The sequence below is a fragment of the Tachysurus fulvidraco genome, chromosome 6, assembly GCF_022655615.1.
Source record: "Tachysurus fulvidraco isolate hzauxx_2018 chromosome 6, HZAU_PFXX_2.0, whole genome shotgun sequence".
NCBI classification, from domain to species: Eukaryota; Metazoa; Chordata; class Actinopteri; order Siluriformes; family Bagridae; genus Tachysurus; species Tachysurus fulvidraco.
The window spans coordinates 8,547,950-8,572,529 of NC_062523.1; the positions used below are offsets into that span (position 1 = coordinate 8,547,950).

General features: G+C 41.4%; 1 protein-coding gene across 17 annotated transcripts in view; it reads right to left on the reverse strand.

Moving 5' to 3' along the window:
- Positions 1-24,580, reverse strand: part of LOC113660846 (plakophilin-4) — a 117,064-nt gene that overhangs the window by 69,986 nt on the left and 22,498 nt on the right. For 2 of the 17 annotated variants that reach the window (XM_027174665.2, XM_047815051.1), the window contains exons 1-2: positions 24,397-24,509; positions 14,496-14,629 (exon numbers count right to left, since the gene is read on the reverse strand). In XM_027174665.2, coding sequence (XP_027030466.1) covers positions 14,496-14,629; positions 24,397-24,457 — 195 coding nt within the window. In that variant the 5' untranslated portion in view covers positions 24,458-24,509. Of the gene's footprint in view, positions 1-6,624; positions 6,787-13,046; positions 13,406-14,495; positions 14,630-18,372; positions 18,394-24,396; positions 24,512-24,580 lie in introns of those variants that run through there. The other 15 variants (XM_027174666.2, XM_047815054.1, XM_047815052.1 and 12 more) reach the window with 12 other exon arrangements.

Consider the following 24,580-nt stretch of genomic DNA (forward strand, 5'->3'; position numbering starts at 1 on the left):
ATCCATCCAGTCTGAAGCAATGCTTACTTAAACTCTGAATGTGACCCAACCCCAGATAAGATTGTACACCAAAAACCCGTACAATCTCACCTGCTTAAAATAAATAAATAAATAATTTAAAAAAACACAATGCACAAAGTTAATATTTATTATTATTATTATTATTATTATTATTATTATTATTATTATTACCATGCAGAAAACATACCAGAATGAAAAGTAAAATATTCCCTTTTCTTTTGTCAGAAGTGAATGCGATCCACCTTTAAAAGCGAGCCACAGTCGTGGCGTTGCCTTTCACTGTTTAAAATAGAAAAGCGATCGTGTGAAACACAACGCGCAAACTGAATCGCTTTACATTTGTGACGTGCTCAGAATGTTACCTGTTGATGAGTATAACAGCGATGAACGTGGTGAAGCTTCTGCCTTTCGCTGTGGCACATTTTTCTGCAGGTCACTAAATGCAAAGTTATATGTTTTGTGTATTGTATTTGTACCTTTTTTTTTTACACCTTGTATTTGTTTGATAGCGTTTCATACACAATCTATCCACCTAATGCCTAATTGTGCTCAGTCTTCAAGTCTCATTTTAACTTTAAATACATTACAAATAGAAAATGATGCTTTGTAAAGTGTCAGCTGTGGAAGGGGAAAATGTTTCTTTCATCAGCAAAGACAACGGTAGGATTATCATCTTATCCCAAATCGTAATGCTCCAAGGATGTTTTTGTTACCCCTCAATACTGGAGTTACACTTTTATACTTTTTTTTTTTTTTTTACAAAGAGACAAAAACAAACAAATAAAACAAACCCCAAAGCCAATGTGACGCTTGCTCAAGCAGCTAACGTTAATGGCATGGGGAGTATGTGAAGCACCACACTGACACGGCTCACACTGTTCCGGCTGAAAACAGAGCAAAGACTCAAAACGTCCTCAAACAATGTGGATCCTTCAAACACTTAAATATAAAACATGTGAAATGTTTTCAGTCAACAATAGCGTCTTATTCCACTTAACGTAACAGACCTCCTCTGTAGAGTCTTGTACAGTTTCTCTTGCACTTCTTTCTGGCATATCACATGCATTCGGTTTGCATTTTAATTGCATTGAGTGACTTGTTCTATGTATTTCCTGTTCTGTCTAGTCCACACACACTGTTTACACAGGACATGAGGTTTCACCCAGAGACCATCTGAGTGTCCCTGCAGTTTCCCTACACTCCTCGTCCACCGAGAGAGAGAGTGTAGGATAGAGAGAGAATGCGAAGGATAGATGAACGCTTATAATTTAACTGACACAAAAGGCAGCATATTGATCTAAAAACAAGCAGTGGATAAATGAAAGTGCGGCACAGAGGGAAAAAAGTACAAAAATAACACAGATTTACAGCCATTATAGAAATAAAGATAAAAGAAAAGATGGGACTCTGCCTTCTTTACAAACACACACTCACACATGTGCATGCACACACACACACACACACACACACACACACACACACACACACACACACACACACGCACACACACGCACACACACACACACGCACACACACACACACACACACCTTCCTATTGGTGGACTTACTCGTACAGTACATGCTATCTCTGTTTACTCCTCTTTGTTTCTTAGCTCCCACCATATCTCCAGCACACAAAGTGTGTGGCATCCAATTTCACCTGTGCCAATAAAAGACCTGTGTGTGTGTGTGTGTGTGTGTGTGTGTGTGAGTGTGAGTGTGAGTGTGAGTGAGAGAGAGAGAGAGAGAGAGAGAGAGAGAGAGCTTTCAGGTTTTTGGCAAGGAATGTGAAGGACCAGCCGGTGTCTGGAGTGAAATTCCTCTCAGTAAAGCCCTGAACCTGTCTAACAGCCTTTGTGTTGTCTCTATCACTCAAATCTCACTGCAAACTCCACTCAAATTGATGATAAACACACACACACACCCTGTAGAGAATGTTACAAAGCTCCGGGTCAATCAATAGCAGAGTAAAGACATTAAGCCTAGGGGCTAAACACAGTAAACGTCTTGTTTAATCTCCTTATCATACAAAATCTTGCACAAGAAACCCAAAGTGATCTAAAAAACACTGAACTGTAATCAATACAGACTGTGACAGAAAGGTTTTTTTTAGTCTTTGCCTTTTTGAAAATACAGAAAATGTGACATCAGAACAAAAAAACAAAAAGAACAAAACTTGTTTATAACTAGGCGTATGTGATGGAGTAGGGTTCAGACGAATCAAAGAAATTCCAAAGAAAAAAGAAAAGAAAAGAAAGAAGTCTACGAAAATAAATTATTTTACACAGAAAAAGATAAAAAAAAAAATGCCAACAAAGTCCAAATTTTGATAAACTCTAAAAACTTTTCTTTTCCGCACAACAAATATCGCTTTAAAAATGATACGGATACTATCTTTATTCCTACAGTGTCTACAAAGGTCAACTATTTTATCTGAAAAGAAGCATTGAATATGTAAAAATAAAAATATCAAAATTTTAAATAAACTTTTAAGAATAAAAAGACATTTATTTTAATATCACTTAATATAATATTATAATTATCGGTACGATTTTAGATCAAACCGGTTTGTAAATTGTAAATACCTGCGTCACTTTGTTGTTGTGAGATCATTTATCATGATATCAATAATATGGAGTCACATTTCCCGGCCTTGATTTAGAATATTGAACATATTTTGATGGCATCGTGATCTGATTAGATCAAGCAGCTGATGTTTCTCGCTCCTCGTTAAAGAAGGCTCGTTAGTACCCGTTAGTAGTAGTAAAATTTAATAGTATTCAACGCTTTTCAGCGGTTTGTTGATTCTTGCAACTTAGTGCGGTATCTCGTTCAAATCGTGACATGACGTATGACAGGAACTGATCCTCAGCTCTAATGGAAATGTGCAGCAGTCATGGTTGGCAGCAGGAGCAGCTCCTACACACACGGAAAAGTGACACAGCAAACAAGACGCTGCATCAGGAGAAGGAGGTGACGAGATTGGATCAGACGGCCCGGAGACGATTCTCTCTGGAGAGCTGCGCTTCTTCTGCTGGATCATTAAAATGTCATTAATAAAGAGTCTGTCAACTGTCGGCTCGCTCGAAGAAAGTGCGTGTGAGAGGAAGAGATGAAAACGAGACGAAGGAAAAAAAAAAAAGGAACGTTTGTGTCATCGCAGTTCTATACAAGACAGGTCTGTCCTTTTTTCGGTTAATTACGCATGTCCTTCCTCCCTCTTCTACCTGTCTTCATAGTCGTCTTCCGCTCCGTCTGAAACATCCACCTGTCTCACATCCTTTCCCTGCCTTTCCCCCCTCGCTGCAGCTATCCTCATCACACACAACAGGCCTATTATCAGACAACGGCGACGGCGATGATGAAGTCACCTGCTGAGAGAAAGCATCACAAAATCAATCTGTGTCTCTCCTAAAGAAAGCCCCTCGTGCCTATAGGCGGTGCAATCACAGCCACGCTACAATTCGACACGAGCACGAGAACACACGCGGTGATCGATAGTTGGGTGCTTTGGGAAGTGTTAGCCACGGTGTGAGGAGCTCCTATTTCTCTCCTCCAGCAGGGAGCACGCACAAAGCCCAGAGCTGCTATTACTGGAGAGAATGAGGTGGGAAAATGGGCAGGTAGCTAATAACACCCTGCTGATTCATAGCTGATACACCTGCCATGACAGACCTCAGGGTTTACAGCATGTGGGAGTTTAGCACGATGATGTCTGAAATGATAATCGTTAATACCGCGAGACATAACCATCGTGACTATTTATCACAATCGTTGCACAGAAATGAGCTTTTCTTCCACATTGTAACACCAACCTACATTACTGCACATGTATAAAGGTTTAAAACATACGTACTGCTTTACGCAGTCAGACAATTAAAAACACAGAAATGTGTGATTTAAATGCACCACAAAATATTTAGCAAATGGGACTATTTTTGCTTCACTCACAATAATTACAGCTGATTATGGTTTATTAAGTAAAGATTATGGCTAATGCTGAAGCTGTATATTTAATGATTAACACAGTCAGCCAGTAACCAAAGAATTCATCATAGGGATGGTTGAAATGTCAAATATAACCAAGAGTATGTTTTTGACTTATTTTATAACTGTCAGCCGGTCATCTTTACTCTAAACTGCTTTTTATTTAGAACACACATGCATTCATGCCAAGGGGCAAATTCATTCATTCATTCATTCATTTTCTACTACTTATCCGAACTTCTCGGGTCATGGGGAGCCTGTGCCTATCTCAGGCATCATCGGCAGCAAGGCAGGATACACCCTGGACGGAGTGCCAACCCATCGCAGGGCACACACACACACTCTCATTCACTCACACACACACACACACACACACACACACACACACACACACACACACACACACACACACACACACACACACACACACACATACACACACACACAACAGACAAATTTTCCAGAGATGCCAATCAACCTACCATGCATGTCTTTGGACCGGGGGAGGAAACCGGAGTACCCGTAGGAAACCCCTGAGGCACGGGGAGAACATGCAAACTCCACACACACAAGGCGGAGGCGGGAATCGAACCCCCAACCCTGGAGGTGTGAGACAAATGTGCTAACCACTAAGCCACCATGCCCCCCAAGGGGCAAATTAAAGAACCAATTTATTACTTATCACAGGGGGAAAAAACAATTTGTGCCAATCCACAAGATGAAACTGGACTTTTACATTGCATTTTTTCATCGTTGTGAAACGTACATCGTTGAGTACCGAACGTTGCTGAAACCGCAAACTACGCAAAGCCTAGCGTTAGACAGATTTGATTGCAAGGTAAAAAGGCATAGAAATGGAATATCACGAGTGGCGCTCTGTTAAAATAAACCTTTTCACTGTTTTATCAGAAGCAGGTGGAATTTCTGTACCATGATTGTGGTGTAAGATGATCACTAGTCAGACTGACGTTTAGAGATATGGAGCTCTAACTTTAACCATTTGCGTACGCCTTGTTCGTTTCTAGCTTCTAACATGCAGCATTTCCAAATTCAGTTATATCTATCCATCTAGCCAGGCTTGTATTGTAAAATAATTCCTTTTGTCCATTGTTCAGATCACTGCCACTGAGACAGCAGAGCCTGATGATGATGATGTCTGCACTGTAAAAAAAAAAACCTGTCCTTTTCTTCCTCTGTACATATAGGTGTTTCCTGTGATGGTTCGTGAACCAGGCTGAACTGGAACGGTTCAGAGAGCATGGTGAAGATAAAAGCCAAGTGGAAAACTGCATAATTTGAGCTCAGTCATAATTAGTTACATCACTATGCTTTTTCCTCACTCACCTCTTTAACTTTCCCTTTTTGATATTTGCCAGACACCCTTATTCAGACTACTTACTTTTTTTATACATCTGAGCTCAAGGGCCCAGTGGTTGCATCTTGGTGGCAGAGGTGGGAGAAAGTCACACATGTGCAAGTCACAAGTAAGTCTCAAGTCATGAAGGTCAAGTCAAAGTCAAGTCGAGTCTTTCTATAATATTTGTCAAGCAAGTCTCAAGTCTCAAATTTGCGACCTAAGTCTGACTCGAGTCAAGTCGTATGACTCGAGTCCCCCATCTCTGCTTGGTGGACCTGGGATTCAAACTTTCTCACTTGTAGCCAATCCCATTCTGGGAGCGTGAAGATGTGCACGTCCTACAGAAACCTGCTTTCTGAACTACTGCTGTGCCTCATACGGTAATCGGTGTTTATCTTGTATTCCTCTGAGAGACAATGACACACAGAGAGAGTGGCCAATTATGCTCTAGTAAACTGCCGGCTGGGGACTTCGGTATCATCATTAGAGCTCAGCCACATGATGTGCTGATGATAGAGTAAACTGGCAAATGCTTATATATTTGGGTCGCTCAAAGGACAGGCATCGAACAGGAGAAAACACACCCAGCAGCCAGTAGAAAAAATCTCTGATTGTATCCATCCCGAAAAAAAAAAAAGTGTGGAATGGAATGGAATGGAAGTGACTGATAAATAGAAATAGAAACAGAGTTGTGCAAAATAAATAAATAAATAATTTTTTTTGCCCTGATCACCAAGGTCTCTTCCTTAGATACCAGCTGCAGGAAAGAGTCAAGTCTCTGGAATGCCATGCTGTACAGAACACACCGAGTACACACGCACACACCGAGTACACACGCACACACCGAGTACACACGCACACATCGGGTACACACGCACACATCGAGTACACACACACACACACACACACACACACACACACACACACACACACACACAGAGTACACACAGAGTACACCACAACCACACACACACTCACATACACACACACACACACACACACACACACACATGGAAAAGAAACACAGTTCTGCAAACATTCCAAGTGCAATGATCTCTTGCTGGGAAAATTCCCCAGAGGTGGAAGAAGAAACACAAAGCACATAACTCTGAGACTAGAGCGCGTTCGGGTTAAAAGTGCTGCCTTTTTAAGTAAAGCAGAGAGAAGCAGAAGAGAAGTGAAAGGAGGCGGGAGAAAAGTAAGGGAAATCGAGTGGAGCTGTTGTGTATAGCAGTGAGGAAAGACGAGCACTTCGATACCTTTGCTGTGCTCCACCTCGGGTTAGTCAGCTTGTGAACCATGTGGATCCAGAGCAAACAGAAATCCTGGCTTGTAATGGACTTCAGACCGGACTGAACCCACTCGTTCACATGAATACGCTCAAGTGCTTTTCAACCTGATCTCTATCTCTAGACTCGGATTTCAACATGCTTTCCTTTGCTGAGAGGGGAAAAAGAAAATCTGTTTACTCAAATCTTACTTATAATGAAAGTTATATAACGGGAGGACGATTGTTGAATTCTGTCGATGCTCAGGCAAGCCACGTTTTTGTAGGAAGCTTTTATCCAATTTTTGCTCAAAAAAACAAACAAAAAAAAAGTGTCTGTAAGGGGGGGGGGGCTTCTTTTTCAGGAGTAAGACTATGCAGTTATATGACTGACAAACTTGTGTGTGGACACCAAACAGTCTTTGTAACGACTTTTCGTTGGTTTGTTCCTGTGTTGGAAAGTTATGATTATTTATACCACAAAGCTGCTGTATTGTTTTGTCTGACTGGTGATCGGTAAATGTTAATTAATTCCCTATAACAGCAGATCTGATGGTATTTATGACAGCAAAGGTAAAGGTTTAATGCACTTGTTTAAATTACACTGTCATTTTGACAGATTCACAGAGACATTTTTTTTAAAATGTAACAAAGTGAAACCTTTAGTTATTGAGTTGTGAGGCTTTCTGTAGGGATACGACATAAGTGGATGAAGGACTTTGTACGTTCTGCTTCTCTGTGACATAACAATTCTTCTTATTAACTTCAGGTGGCTTCAGTGTGGTTGGAACAGAGCTGGACTCACTGGTGACAGTAACAGAGAGAAGAACCCATGACAGACTTTTCTCCATCTTGGACAACACCCATCACCCTCTGCACAGCATAATCACCTTTCAAAGGAGTGTGTTCAGTGGCAGACTGCTGTCTCCGTCTTGCTCAACTACGACACTGAGGAACTCCTTTGTCCCTCTGGACATTAGACTGTACAACATCTCTCATGTATGGCAGGGAGCACACAGTATATATATATATATATATATATATATATATATATATATATATATATATATATATATATATATATATATATAAACATTCTGACCATTTGCACATGGCTGGGTGAAGCAGTGTGTGTGTTACTTGTGAAATCTTATTTATCTTTATGTTGCTAATGGATGCTTTAATTTCCTCTGGGATCAATAAATTCTGTCTGCCTACCTACCTACCTACCAAGTATACCTGGAAGTAACTAGTCTTGCACATGTCATATTTTGAAAGTTCAAAAGTATGTCGCTTGTTAATAAATCTAAAATCTGCAATTGCCTCAGAATTGCTTATAGTAAAAGAGGAATCGAATACTTCAGGAAATGCTGATTTTTGGAAAAGAATCAACTTAAGGGTTATAAAGTTAACTCTACATTGTGTTGAACTGCATCACACCGCTATGTCTTTAATTACTTTCCAATAACAGAACAGAAAACGTTTTCACTGAGTCTAGGCAAATGTGCTGAACATTTTGTCTGTGCTAATTAAAAAAAAAAATCCCTTTAACAAAAGCGTATAAAGCCTGTCGTTCATTCAGACTGAATGACCCGAGATACGAGAGCTTACACACCTAACAGTACTGTAGCAACTGCTCGGATTACTTCAGAGAGAGAGAGAGAGAGAGAGAGAGTGTAAAGAGACACGTCTAGGCTTTTCTCTATAGAGCCCTGTCTAACACAGATAAGCACATTAACCTATAACCTCACCTCTGACACACCAAACATCTTCCAAAAGACAAGGAGTCTGTCTGTGTGCCCCAGAAAGGCAAATGACATGTGCTTAAAGAGAAACAGGCTTAAAGAGCTCAGAGTTCACCATTTTGGATTTACCAGCTACACAGGACTGGACAATTAACCACTTCATTTTGGTGTAATGCCCTGGAGGTCTGCGGTTGTAACGATTCGAAAAGCAAAAATCGATAAGGAAAATATGGAAATCGTGACTAAATTAATTCCACACTCTTTCGGTTTTATCGCTAGGTTACACTCGCAAACGTAGCATTTAGTCGGTTTGAATAGAAGCCTGCAGTGTTTGTCCTCTCTGTGTGCTGCTTTTGTGTAGGTGAGAACAATCCCACTAGGGTGCGGACCAAAACAACAGGCCCGAGACCACAAGCTGGTATTTGTCTGCTTTAGAGAGAACTCTAGAGTGGTTTGATTGAGAAAATGATTAAGACTTGTTGTTTGTTGGCTGCGGGTAGAATGTGTTTGTAGCCGATGAACTGAACAAACTGAGGACGAAGCTGCAACCCTGCAGAAATGCTGTGTGTTCTGGAGATCTGGTCTGATGAGCAAACAGAGAAAATATGCAACATACAAAATGGTTTTTGAACATTAGGCGTTATATAATAGGGTTATTTATACAAATCAGGTCCACTCCCTGCATTTTGTGATTTAAAACACTTGCCAAAGCTTTTTTTTTTTTTTTTTTTTTACATTTTCTATGTATTAAGGAGTTCCTTTGAGCTTGTTAGTCTCACTGCAGATGGTGTGGTGTCTGTACATGTTGTTCCCATAGAAGGAAGCTTGATGCTGCTACATGTTAGTCCCAATGACAGAGTAGTGGCTTCTGAACTTATTAAAACTCAGGGATTCTTGCTTCCCAGCATGTCAATGCGAGATGGATACTGCTCATATCCTGTTGTCATCGTCAGCGTCGCTTGTGACCGTCCTCAGAAATAATGCGACAGGTCTAGGAGGCGCAAAACCAACATGGCTGCTTAACCCTATCTGAGTATACTTAAGATATACAGGCGAGTCTACTGCTTCTGTACGTCCACTTAAGGTCATGAGTCAAGTGTAAACCAGCATGTGGTCTATGACATCATACCGTATTGTATTTCTGTATAGTAATGGGTACCTTAAAGGCATTGTTCACATGCTGCTTCATTAATCACATATGCATGTACAGCTCAGAAAATCCACAGTAGGTTCACACGCAGGTCTGTGATCTAAGCAACATGCGATATGGAAGCAGCGGCGTTGATATAGTGCCATCAAATAACCTCAGTATGATCCGTTTTGCCCATAAGGCGTGGATCTAGCACAGTCTCTGAATTAAAAAAAAAAAAAAGGATGCGGTGGATAAGCAGCTGAGTGATGTCGTACATTGGGCTCTTTGTACTCCTTAGCTGCGACTACAGCTGAGGTAATCATGCATTAAAGCATCACACAAAGCACAGCAGCCAGTTTCTTGCTCTCTTTTTTCCCCCTTTAAGCGGGGGAACTAAAAATAACTAATGTAGACCCATTAAAGGAATTTGCTATTCAGTTTGGACTGAGGAACACCACGGGACACACACACACACACACAAACACACACACACACAAACTCACACGCTCGTTTCTCATTGTATGAAGTTCGGAGTATGTTCAATGAGGATCAGAGAATCAGAAATAAATTAAATCATGCCTCTGTTGTTGGGAATTCAGGTAAAGCTGAAGTAGAATCGAACGTCTATTATGGACAAAGATGAAGGTTATGACTTGATTTTGCAGGACAAGAATGTTTGCATGAAAAAGAAGACTCGGTTACGACTTTATTGCAATTTGTAAGAAACCAACAAACTAAAATTTTCTGCTCCTTTGAAATAAATAAACAAACAAACAAACAAACAAACAAACAAACAAATAACCCCAAATAAGCAAATTACTGGAACAGTCAATGTTTAACCCAGTATTTTTATTATTAGGGTAACCTTTGTGTTGGTATGTTACCTGTGTTGTTTATTACACATAACTCTACACTGCTGCTCTCTAGTGTGTAATCCTGCAGTCCGGCATGGCTCCAAGTCAGAGTGGCACATCCTGTGCCAGGGCTGTTGCCACAGTGAGAGTGTTTACACATCATGGGAGTGAATGCGTGGTGGGAGGCCATCACAGCGTCGGTGCAATGGAACAAGCACTCCTGTATTCACTAGACAGCACTCGGTATTTTATGTGCACTCAAGTGCTCTTACATTACAGCCTCCGTTAAAAGGAGCATTTCACAGAAACGCATATGAACAGCTTCACACAATAAGACACATTTCCCACTCGGTGTCTCCAAGGTTACACCGACATTAAATACATACACCTGAACATAGACACTGGGCCTTTTTAAACTAAAAAAAAAAAAGCAGACTTTTTAACTAAATGTATTAAACGATAATTAATAGTCAGAGAGTAGAAAATGGCGCTTGAACTACATTCACTTCTGAAAGGCCTTTGATTATATAAAAAGCAAAGTCAGCTAAATGGTCTACATGATTTTGAATTTTATATAGCCACAATAAAAAAAAGAACCTAAATTTGCAGCATCACCAATTAGGCCCATTATATGGTCCGAAGATCAGGAGGTCAAATCCTGCCTGTCATAGATGTTCATGGGTGAGAGCTAAAATGTCTGTGCTCTGGATGGGAGAGATTGAACTCTCATGATCAACTCTCCCTCCCAAAACATACATAAGTGAAAAAGTAGCTCATTACCCAGTGCGATTCAATTTTATTTGTTGTGTGTGTGTCTGTTTGTGAGTGTGTGTGTGTGTGTGTGTGTGTATGTGTGTGTGTCTGTTTGTGTGTGTGTGTCTGTGTATCTGTATGTGTGTCTCTGTGTATGTGTGTGTCTCTGTGTGTGTATGTCTCTGTGTGTGTGTGTCTCTGTGTGTGTGTGTCTCTGTGTGTGTGTGTGTGTGTGTCTCTGTGTGTATGTCTCTGTGTGTGTGTGTGTGTGTGTCTATGTGTGTATGTATGTGTGTGTGTATGTGTATCTTTGTGTGTGTGTGTCTCTGTGCGTGTGTCTGTGTGTGTATGTATGTGTGTGCGTATGTGTGTGTATGTATGTGTGTATCTCTCTCTCTGTGTGTGTGTGTGTATGTGTATCTCTGTGTGTGTGTATCTCTGTGTGTGTATGTGTGTGTGTGTATATGTGTGTGTATCTGTGTGTGTGTGTGTGTGTGTGTATCTCTGTGTGTGTGTATGTGTGTGTCCTGAACTCTTTTACGAAGGCATGATGCTGCTCTAGATGTCAAAGTCTCCCAAAGTGCTCAGCTGTCAGTTTAATAACATCTGTTCTGTAAGCCAGAAGTCATTTGCTCTAAGCCTCTATTGTTACTTATGCTTTTATACTATACAGAAATAAACTCCTGTATCTGATTAAGTCACTGCTCTAGTGTCAGAAATAAGGTAACTGATATTCACTACTGTCTAAAGCCCATTCTATTCAGGAAGAAAGTTTTAATACCCAAATGTAACATTGGTTACAAACGGTTACAGATTAAAACTTATCTCTTGAAAGACATCTGGATAAAGCATCAGGTGATGATGAAGTAGAGAGTAAATGTGTGTCTGACTCTACAATGGAGTCTTACATTACTCAGGCTTTTTCATAACTGGACTGTAGTGTATATACCCTGAAGCAGAACAACATTTCTTTTAGAGAAGAGAAAAATCCAGCCTGGGTAATGTTACTAATACAGCAAAGAAAAACAGCATAATTTATTACTGCTGAACATACACAACTTTCATTTCGCAGCTTCTTGCTTCCTCTAGACCACTCATGCAAATCCTGACACAAGCTTAGTTAATGTACAAAATAAATCTGCACATTTCTATTAAATACGCTAATTATCATGACAAAAACAGCAGCGAAACAGTTTGTAGTTTACTGGGAGAGAAAAAAATAAATGTATAAAGTGCACCACGGGCGGTGAAGACGAAAAGCCAAAGTGACAGGAACAAAGCAGAAGGATTAACCGCATAACGTCTGTTCAGCTTAAAGCACACGAGAGTCTCCTGTCAAACGGTGGACAAGCAGCACACGAGGAGGACCAGAGGTCCAAATACACAGCACAAAATACTTGTGTGATCAGCTACACACACACACACACACACACCCCACACACACACACACCATACACACACACACACACACCATACACACACACACACACACACACACACACACACACACACACACACACACACACACACACAATCAGAAATTCAAAGAAACTACTCCATGTTTGGGCATTGAGGCAACACCGAGGGAGAAAGAGAGAGAGAGAGAGAGAGAGAGAGAGAGGGAAAGAGAGGAGAGAGAGAGAGAGAGGGAAAGAGAGAGAGAGGGAAAGAGAGAGAGAGAGAGAGGGAACGAGAGAGAGAGAGAGAGAGAGAGAGAGAGAGAGAGAGGGAAAGTGAGGAGAGGAGAGAGAGAGCGAGAGAGAGAAAGAGAAGAGAGAGAGAGAGAGAGAGAGAGAGGGGGAAAGAGAGAGAGAGTGAGAGAGAGAGGGAAAGAGAGAGGGAAAGAGAGAGAGTGAGAGAGAGAGGAGAGCATAGGAAGGAATGAATGCAATGGAAAGCAATAAAAAGAGAAAATTAAACACAGACTCACTCTGGCTGTACTCATTTCTAGTTGCGAGCACCGGCATGCTTACAGCTGAAGGATTCCTTCAAATGTTTGCAGGAAAAATGTCTGAAGTGCTCAAAACACCGCACAGGAGCAGACAAACACAAAGTTCCCTCTTCTTGCACGGAGACGTGGTCAGACCACTCCCCTACCCCCTTCTCTCCGTGTCACTTCAGCCCTCTCCGAGAGGGATTAGTTTACAGTCTGAAAAAGCTTGAGTGAAAGCCAGAATTCCTGCAGAGCCATGCCACCCAATGTCCCTGTTCTTCACTGCTCCTCTCTCTCTGTGTACAGAAAGGAACGCTGTTCCTTGAGAAAAGAGGAAGTGACATGTCCAGGTGGTTGCTGATGAAGCACTGCTTTAAGTCAACAACAGGAAATTTGGCCACTGAGGAAGGAAAGGTCCTAAAAAAAGGTGTGTGTGTGGGGGGGGGGGAGTGTGAGAATGCTCACGCCTCTCCCTTACTCGCTGTGTCTGAGTAAATAAGACGGGACTTGGATTGAAAACGGCAGGCAGCATTAGTCACAGTTTCCTCCACACAAAACGCCGCTGCCACTCTCTCTTCCTTTCCCCGTCACCTCCAGCCAAAACCAACAGCAGCCGCTCGGGGTTTATGAGCAGGGCGCGGCTCAGTACAGGAGCTCCACATTCGTTCGTGTTACAACTCCAGCAAAAAACATAAAGTCCTGCTAACAGAGATTCCTCTAGCTAAACACTTTCTACAAAATAACTCTATATATAACTCGAAGGAATAATCTATATTCACAACGACTGAGACATCTCCAACTGCAACACGATAAAAATATAAAACTATACAAAAAGAACACAACCGAGCCTTATTAAGTTTTAAAACCTTTCATGATCTGTGTGCGGTTTGTGTAAATGAAGTGTTGTATCACTGAAAGCTTTTGTGTTAAAATGTTTTTTTTTTGTGTGTTAAATGTAAACATTCAGCGTTCGTAATAATGACTGTAGTTTTAAAGCTTCACATGTACTTTGGAACTGTTACTTTACTGATCTTTAGATGGGGAAACAAACAACGTCCTAAACATGCCATCATTTTAAACCTGATCGATTCGAGTGGGACTTAAAAGCCAATTAAACTTGTACCTCTGATGCCTATAAAACCACTACAGAAACTACAGAAATAAAGTCACTGCTATAACTCACTGTGTTTAATTGTCTCACTGCTATAACTTACTGATCTCCACAATCTGCAGGGCAAATATGGAAGAAAATAAACGTCAAAAAGGTGCAAAGCAGACTTGCAAGATGAGGTGGCTACAGGAAGCTCAGAGACTCTGTGAACATAAAAAAGTGTGTGTGTATGTGTGTGTGTGTGTGTGTGTGTGTGTGTGTGTTTGTGTGTGTGTGAGAGAGAGAGAGAGAGAGAGAGAGAGAGAGAGAGAGAGAAAGAAAGGATATGTTCTTACTTGTTCTTTAACAGAGGCCAGGATATTGTTGGCAGTGCTCTCAGACTCCATGTTATGATTGGCAAATTGATCTTTGATTGGCAGCAGAAGGCCCTCCTCCGACACGGGGTTGTGCTCAGGAGTGGGCATTCCTCCTGCACACACACACACACACACACACACACACACACACACACACACACACACACATTAAATTAGATGCAAGCACAGGCACAAAACACATTCCATTGAACTCAATAAGGTACTCAAGCTGAAAGTTGGAAAGAACACAACTTTTTACCTCTCAGAAATGCGCAAACACACACACACACACACACACACACACACACACACACACACACACACACACACACACACACACACACACACACACACACACACACACACACACACACACACACACACACACACCAGCGAACGCACGCACATTCACTCTTTAAACCTTGAGGGCAGGTTGTACACACACAACTTTATGCTCACAAACAGACAAGCAATAAAGCAAATTCTCTCTCTCTCTCTCCTCTCTTTCCCTCTCTCTCTCCTCTCTCTCTCTCTCTCACACACACACACACACAAATAAAAAGTAAAGATAGCTCTGGTCAGAGAGCAGAAACAAAAGCATATATGGCAGCAGAAAGCTGATACCACAAAACAAACAAAACTGTTTTGACTTGTCCAGCACTAAAGTTTTCTTGGTGCAATCCACAAGGACATTTAGCTCCATTCAAAACCCCAATAGAAACCAGAACAGTGGAGATCATCAACATCACATTCCACTTATGCACAGAAGCAGGACAGTGCTGCTACATTTAGTATCCATACACAGACATCGGTGTGGACCCGCCTCCTATCAAATCACATTTACGCCATTTGGTAGACGCCCTTATACTTCCATAACTTCCATCTCATCTCATTTTGGACCATTGGACAATTGAGGGTTAAGGGCCTTGATCAGGGGCCCAGCAGTGGCAGCTTAGTGGACCTGCTACATGAACTCACGGATGCTCACAACCGGTTAGCGTCACTGTGATAGACAGAAGAGAGACAGTACGCCATCCAAAGAGAACAAAGACTATTTCTCTCTACAGATGGCTTCGGCATTGTCGAGGCTTGAACTCGTGATCCCCCCAATGATATGGCTTGCACTTTTCTGTTGTGTGACAACATAATATTAACCTATATTTCCATGTCATATGTCAACTCTTGGTGGCCGTGGGATTTGAACTCATAACCTTCCGATTGGTAGTTCAACACCTTAACTAGCAGGCTACAACATCACAACACAGCACAACACGACACAACTATACATAAATAATGGGATGTGGTAGCTCAGTGGTTAAGGTGTTGGAAGGTCATGGGTTCAAACCCCAGGTCCACCAAGCTGCCACTGCTGGGCCCCTGAGCAAGGCCCTTAACGCTCAGTTGTAAGTCACTCTGGATAAGGGTGTCTGCTAAATGGCGTAAATGTATGTAAATGTAATTATCTATCTCTTAGGACTGGGTGATCATTTATTTCAATAAATATAATATAGCACCAACTCATTCACACAGACTTATATATAAATAAATAAAAATAAATAATAATAATAAAAAAATATATATAGTGTTTCAACAAGGGCAAGTCTTGAACGGAGGTTTGATTTGGAGGGTTTCACTGTTTTCTGTAACAAGCATTATGCAGTAGTAGTTGTAGTAGTTGTAATAAAAATAGTATTACTAATAGTAGTAGTAGCAATAGTAGAAACAGGATCATCTGAGAAGCCTGCAAAGGCATCTGGAGGTTTGAATAAGGTCACAAAGCAGCACTATTTACCCTAAATATAACATAGATCGAATGGCAAGGTCAGTGTGCAGGAACACGCGAGCGAGATGCCCGTATACTTTGACTAATGGACCTAAGCATGCTTCATGAACCATCCACTGCACTGCTGTTACCTAGCTCTGTTTATTTTCTGTGCTTTCATTTATGTATGCTATATATTGTGGTCGCCTCTGTCAGTTTTATTTTAACCCAGGACCATTGAGATGGCACTCTGCCTTCCCTCCCCCCCACGTCCCTAATAAAGAAACTGCATAAAGTGAAATGATGTGTGATCTCACAGTTTGCATGGGCTCACTTCATATCTAGTGTCTCTGGGCTATTTGAAGCCACAGAGAATCAAACATATTAAAGAGTGTTTTTTTTTTTTTTTATAGTAGATACGAGTTAGTTACAGCGATGACTTCCACATAAGTCAAACCTGCTGCTTGTAAAAGTGCCACTACTTTACTGTGTCCTGTGGGAGCGAGGGCTTTTATAGCCACACTAGATGATAAAGTGGTTGTGCAGAAGAGCAACATGTTTGTTAACACATGTATTGATGAAATACAGATCGATTCTTTTTATTATTATATTAATAGATTAACTCTGTATGGGTTAGAGACTGTAGCGGTGAGGAAAAGACACGAGGCAGAGATGGAGGTAGCAGAGATGAGGATGTTGAGGTTCTCTTTAGGAGAGACGAGGACGGACAGGATTAGGAACGGGCACGTCAGAGGGACGGCTCAGGTTGGCTGTTTTGGGGACGAGGACAGAGAGACTAGATTGAGATGGTTTGGACATGTACAGAGGAGGGAGATGGTTATATTGGTAGAAGGATGTTGGAGATGGAGCTGCAGGTAAGAGGTCAAGAGGAAGGGCAAAGAGGAGATATATGGATGTGTAAAAAGAGGGCATGAAGGTAATTGACGTGAGAGAGTAGAGGATGCTGAGGATAGAGTTAGGTGGAAACAGATGATTCTCGGTGGCAACCGCTAACGTGAAAAGACGAATGTAGAAAAAGATATTAATAAATTAACTGGGAAATTAGGGTACAGTACAATAAGGATTCCTCAAAGAATATAAGCGATGTAAGGGAAAACATTTCAGACACAATAAATGCTTCGGTAATAAACGTTTGCATAAACGCGTGACCTGAAGTGTGCTATTCCGCTTAGACTACAGTGATTTGCCAATGATTACTGTTTTTAATTTAGAAAAGAACGATAGTTTGCACTTTTTAACGTTTTATCGTTATATTTCTAGTTAAGTTATCTCCTTGTCTTATCTTTTTTTTAATCTTCTTATTTTTTAGAGAAATTCAGAAAACTGTTACAGAATATAAATGTAAAACTTTTATAGAATTAAATTTGAGAATTGTGAAAAATACATGCACGGGCTTTCGTCTTATCACCACACACAGATTAGCAAAGATCCAAAACTGTGAATTCTGCAGAATCGCCCGAGCTGTTCTTCAGAATACCACAAATGATAATGCTCATTTTGTCTGAACATGCTATTAAGCTATAAACATTAACCTTCCGCTGCAGTATTAGAACCTGTGGATGCAGATAAATCTCAGAAACGTGTACATTTGCGTATTTTTCATTCCTTCCCATTTGAAGGTTGTGTGAGTCAGCAGCACTGGATATAACAAAAACTCATTTAAAGACCTGTTTGTCTAAGCGTACATTAATTCATTACACATGCTGACATTTTCTCACGCTTTCTGATGCATTCGGATCGTTACACGTTGCAGTGCGGGTAAGCATGAGGAATAATTTGGTATTGCGAGAACTTAAATACACGCCAGTCCTATTACTCGAGGGTAATACACTACTTCTCCTGCTGCTACACACCTGGGTGTTTGTTTTTTTTAAAACCACGTTGCTTCCTTTTGGATAAAAAAAAAATTAAAAGTTACTTCCACCCACAGAAAGACATTGGACTTCTACCACTGACTGCAAAGTTTCCTTTAGAAACAGACGGCTCTCTGTTCTCTCCTGATCATAATCATAACAAATGTAAGCCAAAGCTTCCTAGCTAGGCTTCGTCTATGACACGGATGTAGTTACTCACGCTGCACGTTCCCCATAATCCCCCTGCAAATCAGGCACACGTTCTTCGGTCAAGAGACTGTAGAGGAGAAAGAAAAGCAAAGACACGCATTCAGAGTGAAAGTGTGTTTCTGTGTGTGTGTGTGTGTGTGTGTGTGTGTGTGTGTGTACGGTGTGTCAGTTACCTGCCTGGCAGGTTCCACACACCCAGTTAGATTTCTTTTTTGCTTTGAATTCAGAATAGTGAGCAGGAAAAAAGATCTTATGTAGTGAAATCATGGAATAAGTGCATGACGGCCTGTGGTTCTGAAAGAACTGCTGACATATTGTCGGCTTGTACTGACAGACCCCTAGCTAACATAGTGCAGATCACACAGTCTGATTTAGTCACTCTCTCACAGACACACAGACACACAGACACACACAGATACCCACACACACACACACACACACACACAATCACATACACACAGACAGACACACCCACACAGACACCCACACACACACACACACACTCACTCACAGACACACACTCACACACACACACAGACAGACACACACACTCACATACACACAGACAGACACACACACTCACAGACACACACACACAGACACACACTCACAGACACACACTCACAGACAGACTCACAGACACACACACACAGACTCACACACAGACAGACACACACACAGACATACACAGACAATCACTCACAGACACACACACTCACAGACAGACAGACAGACAGACAGACACACACACACACACACACACACACACACACACACACACACACACACACACACACACACAGACACACAGAGACCCACAGACACACACACAGACACTCACTCACAGACAGACACACACAGACACACACAAAGACACACACAGACACACACAAAGACACAGACACACACTCACAGACAGACTCACAGACACACACACACAGACTCACACACAGACAGACACACACACAGACATACACAGACAATCACTCACAGACACACACACTCACAGACAGACAGACACACACACACACACACACACACACACACACACACACACACACACACACACACACACAGACACACAGAGACCCACAGACACACACACACAGACACTCACTCACAGACAGACACACACAGACACACACAAAGACACACACAGACACACACAAAGACACAGACACACACACACAGACACACACACAGACACAGACACAGACACACACACACACACGCGAGCTCAGGCCCAGTGTAGTCAGTGTAACCCGATAACATTGTGCTGTATGACTGGGTCATGATAACTTATTCACTCATCGCTAGTCATACTATTAGTGGGAAGGAAGGAGGAAAGAGCAACTCCAGAATTGTAGATGTCCTAACATACAGTTTACAAGTTCTATCAGGATTCTGCTTCTTCAGCACTTCAGCTACCAGAGCTATTTTACTTCTCTAGCATGCATGATAACTGTTCGGTTTCAGTTTTAAGCCTGGTCTCTTTAGTTGGCAGCACACCCACGTCTCCACCCAGCAGGAACGCCTACTTACCTAACAGTGCTTTCTAGATTTAAAGTCCTCCTTCTGTCTCTAAGAACTGAACGCTATTCAAGGTGTGTCATTAATTGTAAATATAGCTGTTCTCAGTAAAATGCATGTAGGCCATTTCTTTGCATGCAAGCAGGTGTGGATTTATTAATTTATTTAAATTCCACCCAATTTATCTTGCATCTCTGCTGAATGTTTATACGAGACTTCATTACGGCTATAGACCTGCACGTACTACAGATAATGTACTGTTCACAGCGAAATAAAATAAAGATCATACACATATTAAAATGTGTTTATTTTTTGTGGCTTGCTTCAGAACTGTATGAAGTGAACAGATTAAAACAAACAGTGAAATATCCTGAAGCTGTTATACTAAATATCAGCACCGGAACATATTAGTGGGCAAAAAATACATATGAGATCTAATATGAGATAAACTGTTTCCTAATTTAAAACATCTTTTTAATTATCTCTCTCTCTCTCTCTCTCTGTCTGTCTCTCTCTCACTCTCTCTCTGTCTGTCTCTCTCTCTTTTTGTTTCTCTCTATCTGTCTCTCTGTCTGTCTGTCTGTCTCTCTGTCTCTTTCTTCTCTCTCTCTCTGTCTGTCTGTCTCTGCAAGGAACAAGCCTGTAGCTCTAATTAAAGTGTCTTCTGTCTTGTGCTGCACAAAGTGTGTCTTGTGACTTGTGTGTGAGATCAGAAATGACCACATTACACAAATCATTTACATGAAATTGTTGTTTTTTTCCTACTACTCTCACATTGCTAGGATTTTAAACTGTCTGTAATTTCACACCAAAATCCTGTGGAGTGGTTGTGTTTGCTTACGTGTAGCATTAATGGTATTGTAGTTATTAGAATGTGTCCGCACAAGGGATCGCGTGTGCTGTGCTGAATCTTAGATGGTGCACAGATTTAGTGTGAATAAACAAGGCTTTGATTTTCCATGTGACCTTATTACTATTCCTACCTTAATCACTGTCAGCATGGCAGGTGTATTGATCGACGGTAGAGTTAAGGTCAATCCCACTTCGCTACAGGTAATACAGGGATGAAATTTTGCTCAGTACGATCGACTATTAACGTGCACGTTTACTGATTTCAGCTTGTCAGAACAAACTGAAGGGAAAAATGGACTGCTCTGGGGGAAGGAAAGGAAGCAGGAACTCCGCACGTATGCCACAAGAATGTATGAGAGAAAGAGAACACGCCTGGGGGTAAAGTTCACATACAGGTGGACATACACACACACACACACACACACACACACACACACACACACACACACACACACACACACACACACACACACACACACACACACACACAGCACAAAGGCGTAACCTTTACTTCACCTGCTCTGACCATCTGGTTTGGCTCATTGCATTACATCAGTCAGGAGCAAAGAACAGGAGGATGACTAACTTGTGACATTATTCTATCTAATGAACACTTGCACACACACACACACACACACACACACACACACACACACACACACACACACACATTCACATACACATACACATACACATACACACACATACACACACACACACATACAGGCCTGTCCTGATTGTGGACCTGACTCGAGGCAGGTGACCAATGAGGCAGATGGCCTCAAGCTGGAGCTGTGGAGACGGTGACTCAAATCTCACAGAGAAGCTCTTGTGAAGTTTCCTGTTGTGCTCTCTATTAATCTTTTCTACTGCTGCACTGCTGAAGCACACAATTCGGTGCTTAGATTCGGAGCCTGAAGGAACGATGATCCAAAGACGATTATGAGAACGCCCGATGATGAGAACACAGTTGAAGGTTTTAAACAGATATAAAGCAAGAGTTTGTAATGTTTAGAGCCCTCTGTGAGACGAATAATCTGGCAAGTCTTCTCCTTTCATCCAACCGACCCCACCACTTCCTGCATGCCTGCAATTCAGTCTTTTATTTAAAAGAGCTAGAGCTGAGAATTTATGGTGAGGTTGGAATGGAGGAGGTCTGAAAGCCAGATCTGTAGCCAGATGCTTTGACATATCAAATACAATATTAAAAAAATTAATACCTATTAATAATTGGGAAAGCATAATCTGAAGCCAGAGATCACTCTATAAAGGGTTCCTTCATTAAGGTTTAAGGAATTAGGATGTGCCCATACATCTCTCCTGTTTCTGTGAACAATTAAAACTAGATCTGAAACATAATGAGCTCTTTAGCAGAAGAGGAGCTCCATGATGGCTAATAAATCCAAGCACCATTTCTTACACGGACGTCCCACCAAAACTCCCTATACAGTGCTTACACCTCACTAGCATTGGATTTCACCGTGGACCTAAACGTGACATTAAACTCACATCTTCAACCATCAAAAATTCTCTCTCTGGTGGCTAATCTGAGCACATCCCATAAATGAATTCACAAATGAATTGCACGATCTTGAATGTCTAACCGGAGAAGACAGCACAATGCATTATTAATGCGCAGGGTGGCTACGGCTTGCTTTGGGAACACTTATCAAGATCAAACCCTGCCACAGCATTCTGACTGCTAACGATAAAGCGCTCCTGATCAGACTTACAGTCGCCTTATTCACCGTCATGGCCCTAAAGATCTCTGAGCTAGTTGCTTGTCAATCACCGGATTGATGGCGCGTTCAGCTGTGGCTAACACAGAGAGCAACTTGCAGTCTAATAAAGCTCAAATCCATAAGGGACAAAACATTTAGCTCCAAGTGAAACAAACCTGCTTTAAACTTCTGGAGAAACAAAGCTGAGGTTACCCTACTGTATGAGCTGGATGATGGCTTCTGCAGTGTGGGCGTATATGTTACGCCCGACTGAGTGAGGGAGGGATTGAACGGGCCTGAACGGTCCACTCTCATTACAGAGATTATAGCTGAATCACTAAAACCTCCCCAAAGACACACTAGACTTAATAGGCTTCTCACAAACAGTGTATTAACTTGACGGCATAAAAGTGATATCTGTGTGCCAAGCTTGCCTTTTCAGCCTTTGCTAAACACAGTCGATATCAGATTTCACTCCTGATAAAGGGTGAAAAATAAATAATTACTGTTCAGGGCTCCTTCAGAACATTCAAACAAACCAAACAAAACATGCAACAAACACTGTAATCATGAAACAACGTTCAACACTGACACACACACACACACACACACACACACACACACACACACACACACACACACACACACACACACACACACACACACACACACACACATCCCTGAGCATTATAAAATAAGATGGGATTCAATTTCTTCCCTATCTATGAAAACAATTTTTACATCTCAAAGTAAAATCGGCCTCTGTTGGCTGCATGTTTTGTCTATGTGGGAGTTCTAACACGACCTCAAGTGAAAATGTTTTACAAGGATCATTGGTCCCAACTTCTTCTGAGGTTTGGGCTGACAGCTCAGTAAAAGGTGCCACGGTCAGCCATCTTTGGTCTCAGTTTTATTTAACATTTCAACCCGCAATCTTGTAACAACAGCACATGGAGTTTTCTGCTCCAATTAACACACAGTGTTGATGATGACAATGTCCTGAACACGGTTTAATTAATAGTGGATGTGTATTTAAAAGTAAGAAAGAGGATGAGGAAAAGCGGACTTCTAAATAAAATACCTTCGTTTACTAATTGAATTAGTTAGAAAGCAAAATAAAATAACAGTAAATATATCATCATATACGAATGAACTGTCGGAAACTAATTAATTATTAAAATGAACAATGAAAACAAATGAATTGTAGCAAACCAGGTGCTGCTCATGCATCAGACTGCTTCTCCGAAGCTTAGCAAGCAACAGGGAACAATCCCTGTTAGAGCCACCCACTTAAAATATTGTACATTCAATAATAATTATAATAAAAAAAATAATAATAATAACCAGCGAATAAGTAAAGAAACGACAGAGAAGCCCATTCCCTCATTTTGCTGCTGAAACTAATCATTTTTGACACTTTCAATAGCTTCAGTTTTCCTTAAGTCAGGTGCTATCAACTATTTTCTGTGTGTGAGAAAGTTTAAAATTCCACCTTTTAAAATGATAAGCAAAGTATTTCCCCAGATCCTGCTAATCAAACCCACACCCCTTTACGAGCGACTACAAAAGACAGCGGATGAGGCTGAAGAAGGTAAAAGGACCGTGTGTCTTAGTGGCTTGTCATTAAACAACAGACAACAGAGGACACGACATACTATAATTATCCTCTGCGACTGTTTGTGTGAAAGCAGAGAGGAAAACAAGAAGAATAAACAAAAGCTGATAGATGGTGTGCACTGTTTGACACACCCAGAGGACTTGGAACATCTCCCAGACTCACAAGTTCACACTCTCACCAGGAAAGCGTTCCACGAGCCCTTGAGACTTATCGCTCGCTGAAAAACTTATCACTTCTTACTGCACAAATGAAGCCATGAACGAAACATGAGCCCAGATCTTCGGACTGCACTCGAGCGGGTGAGAGATCCTACCTCTTCCCTGGTTGATCAGCGGAGTTCTGGACGGAAAGAAACCACTGAGAGCTTGCACCATGATGAGAAGACTCAACGTGAATGAACACTGAGCTAATTCTGACCACTGTTAAGACCTGTCTATAGGAAGGGCTGGGCTACACCATGCGGAGCAGAGGAAGTACAGACATGTACCTCCTGAAGC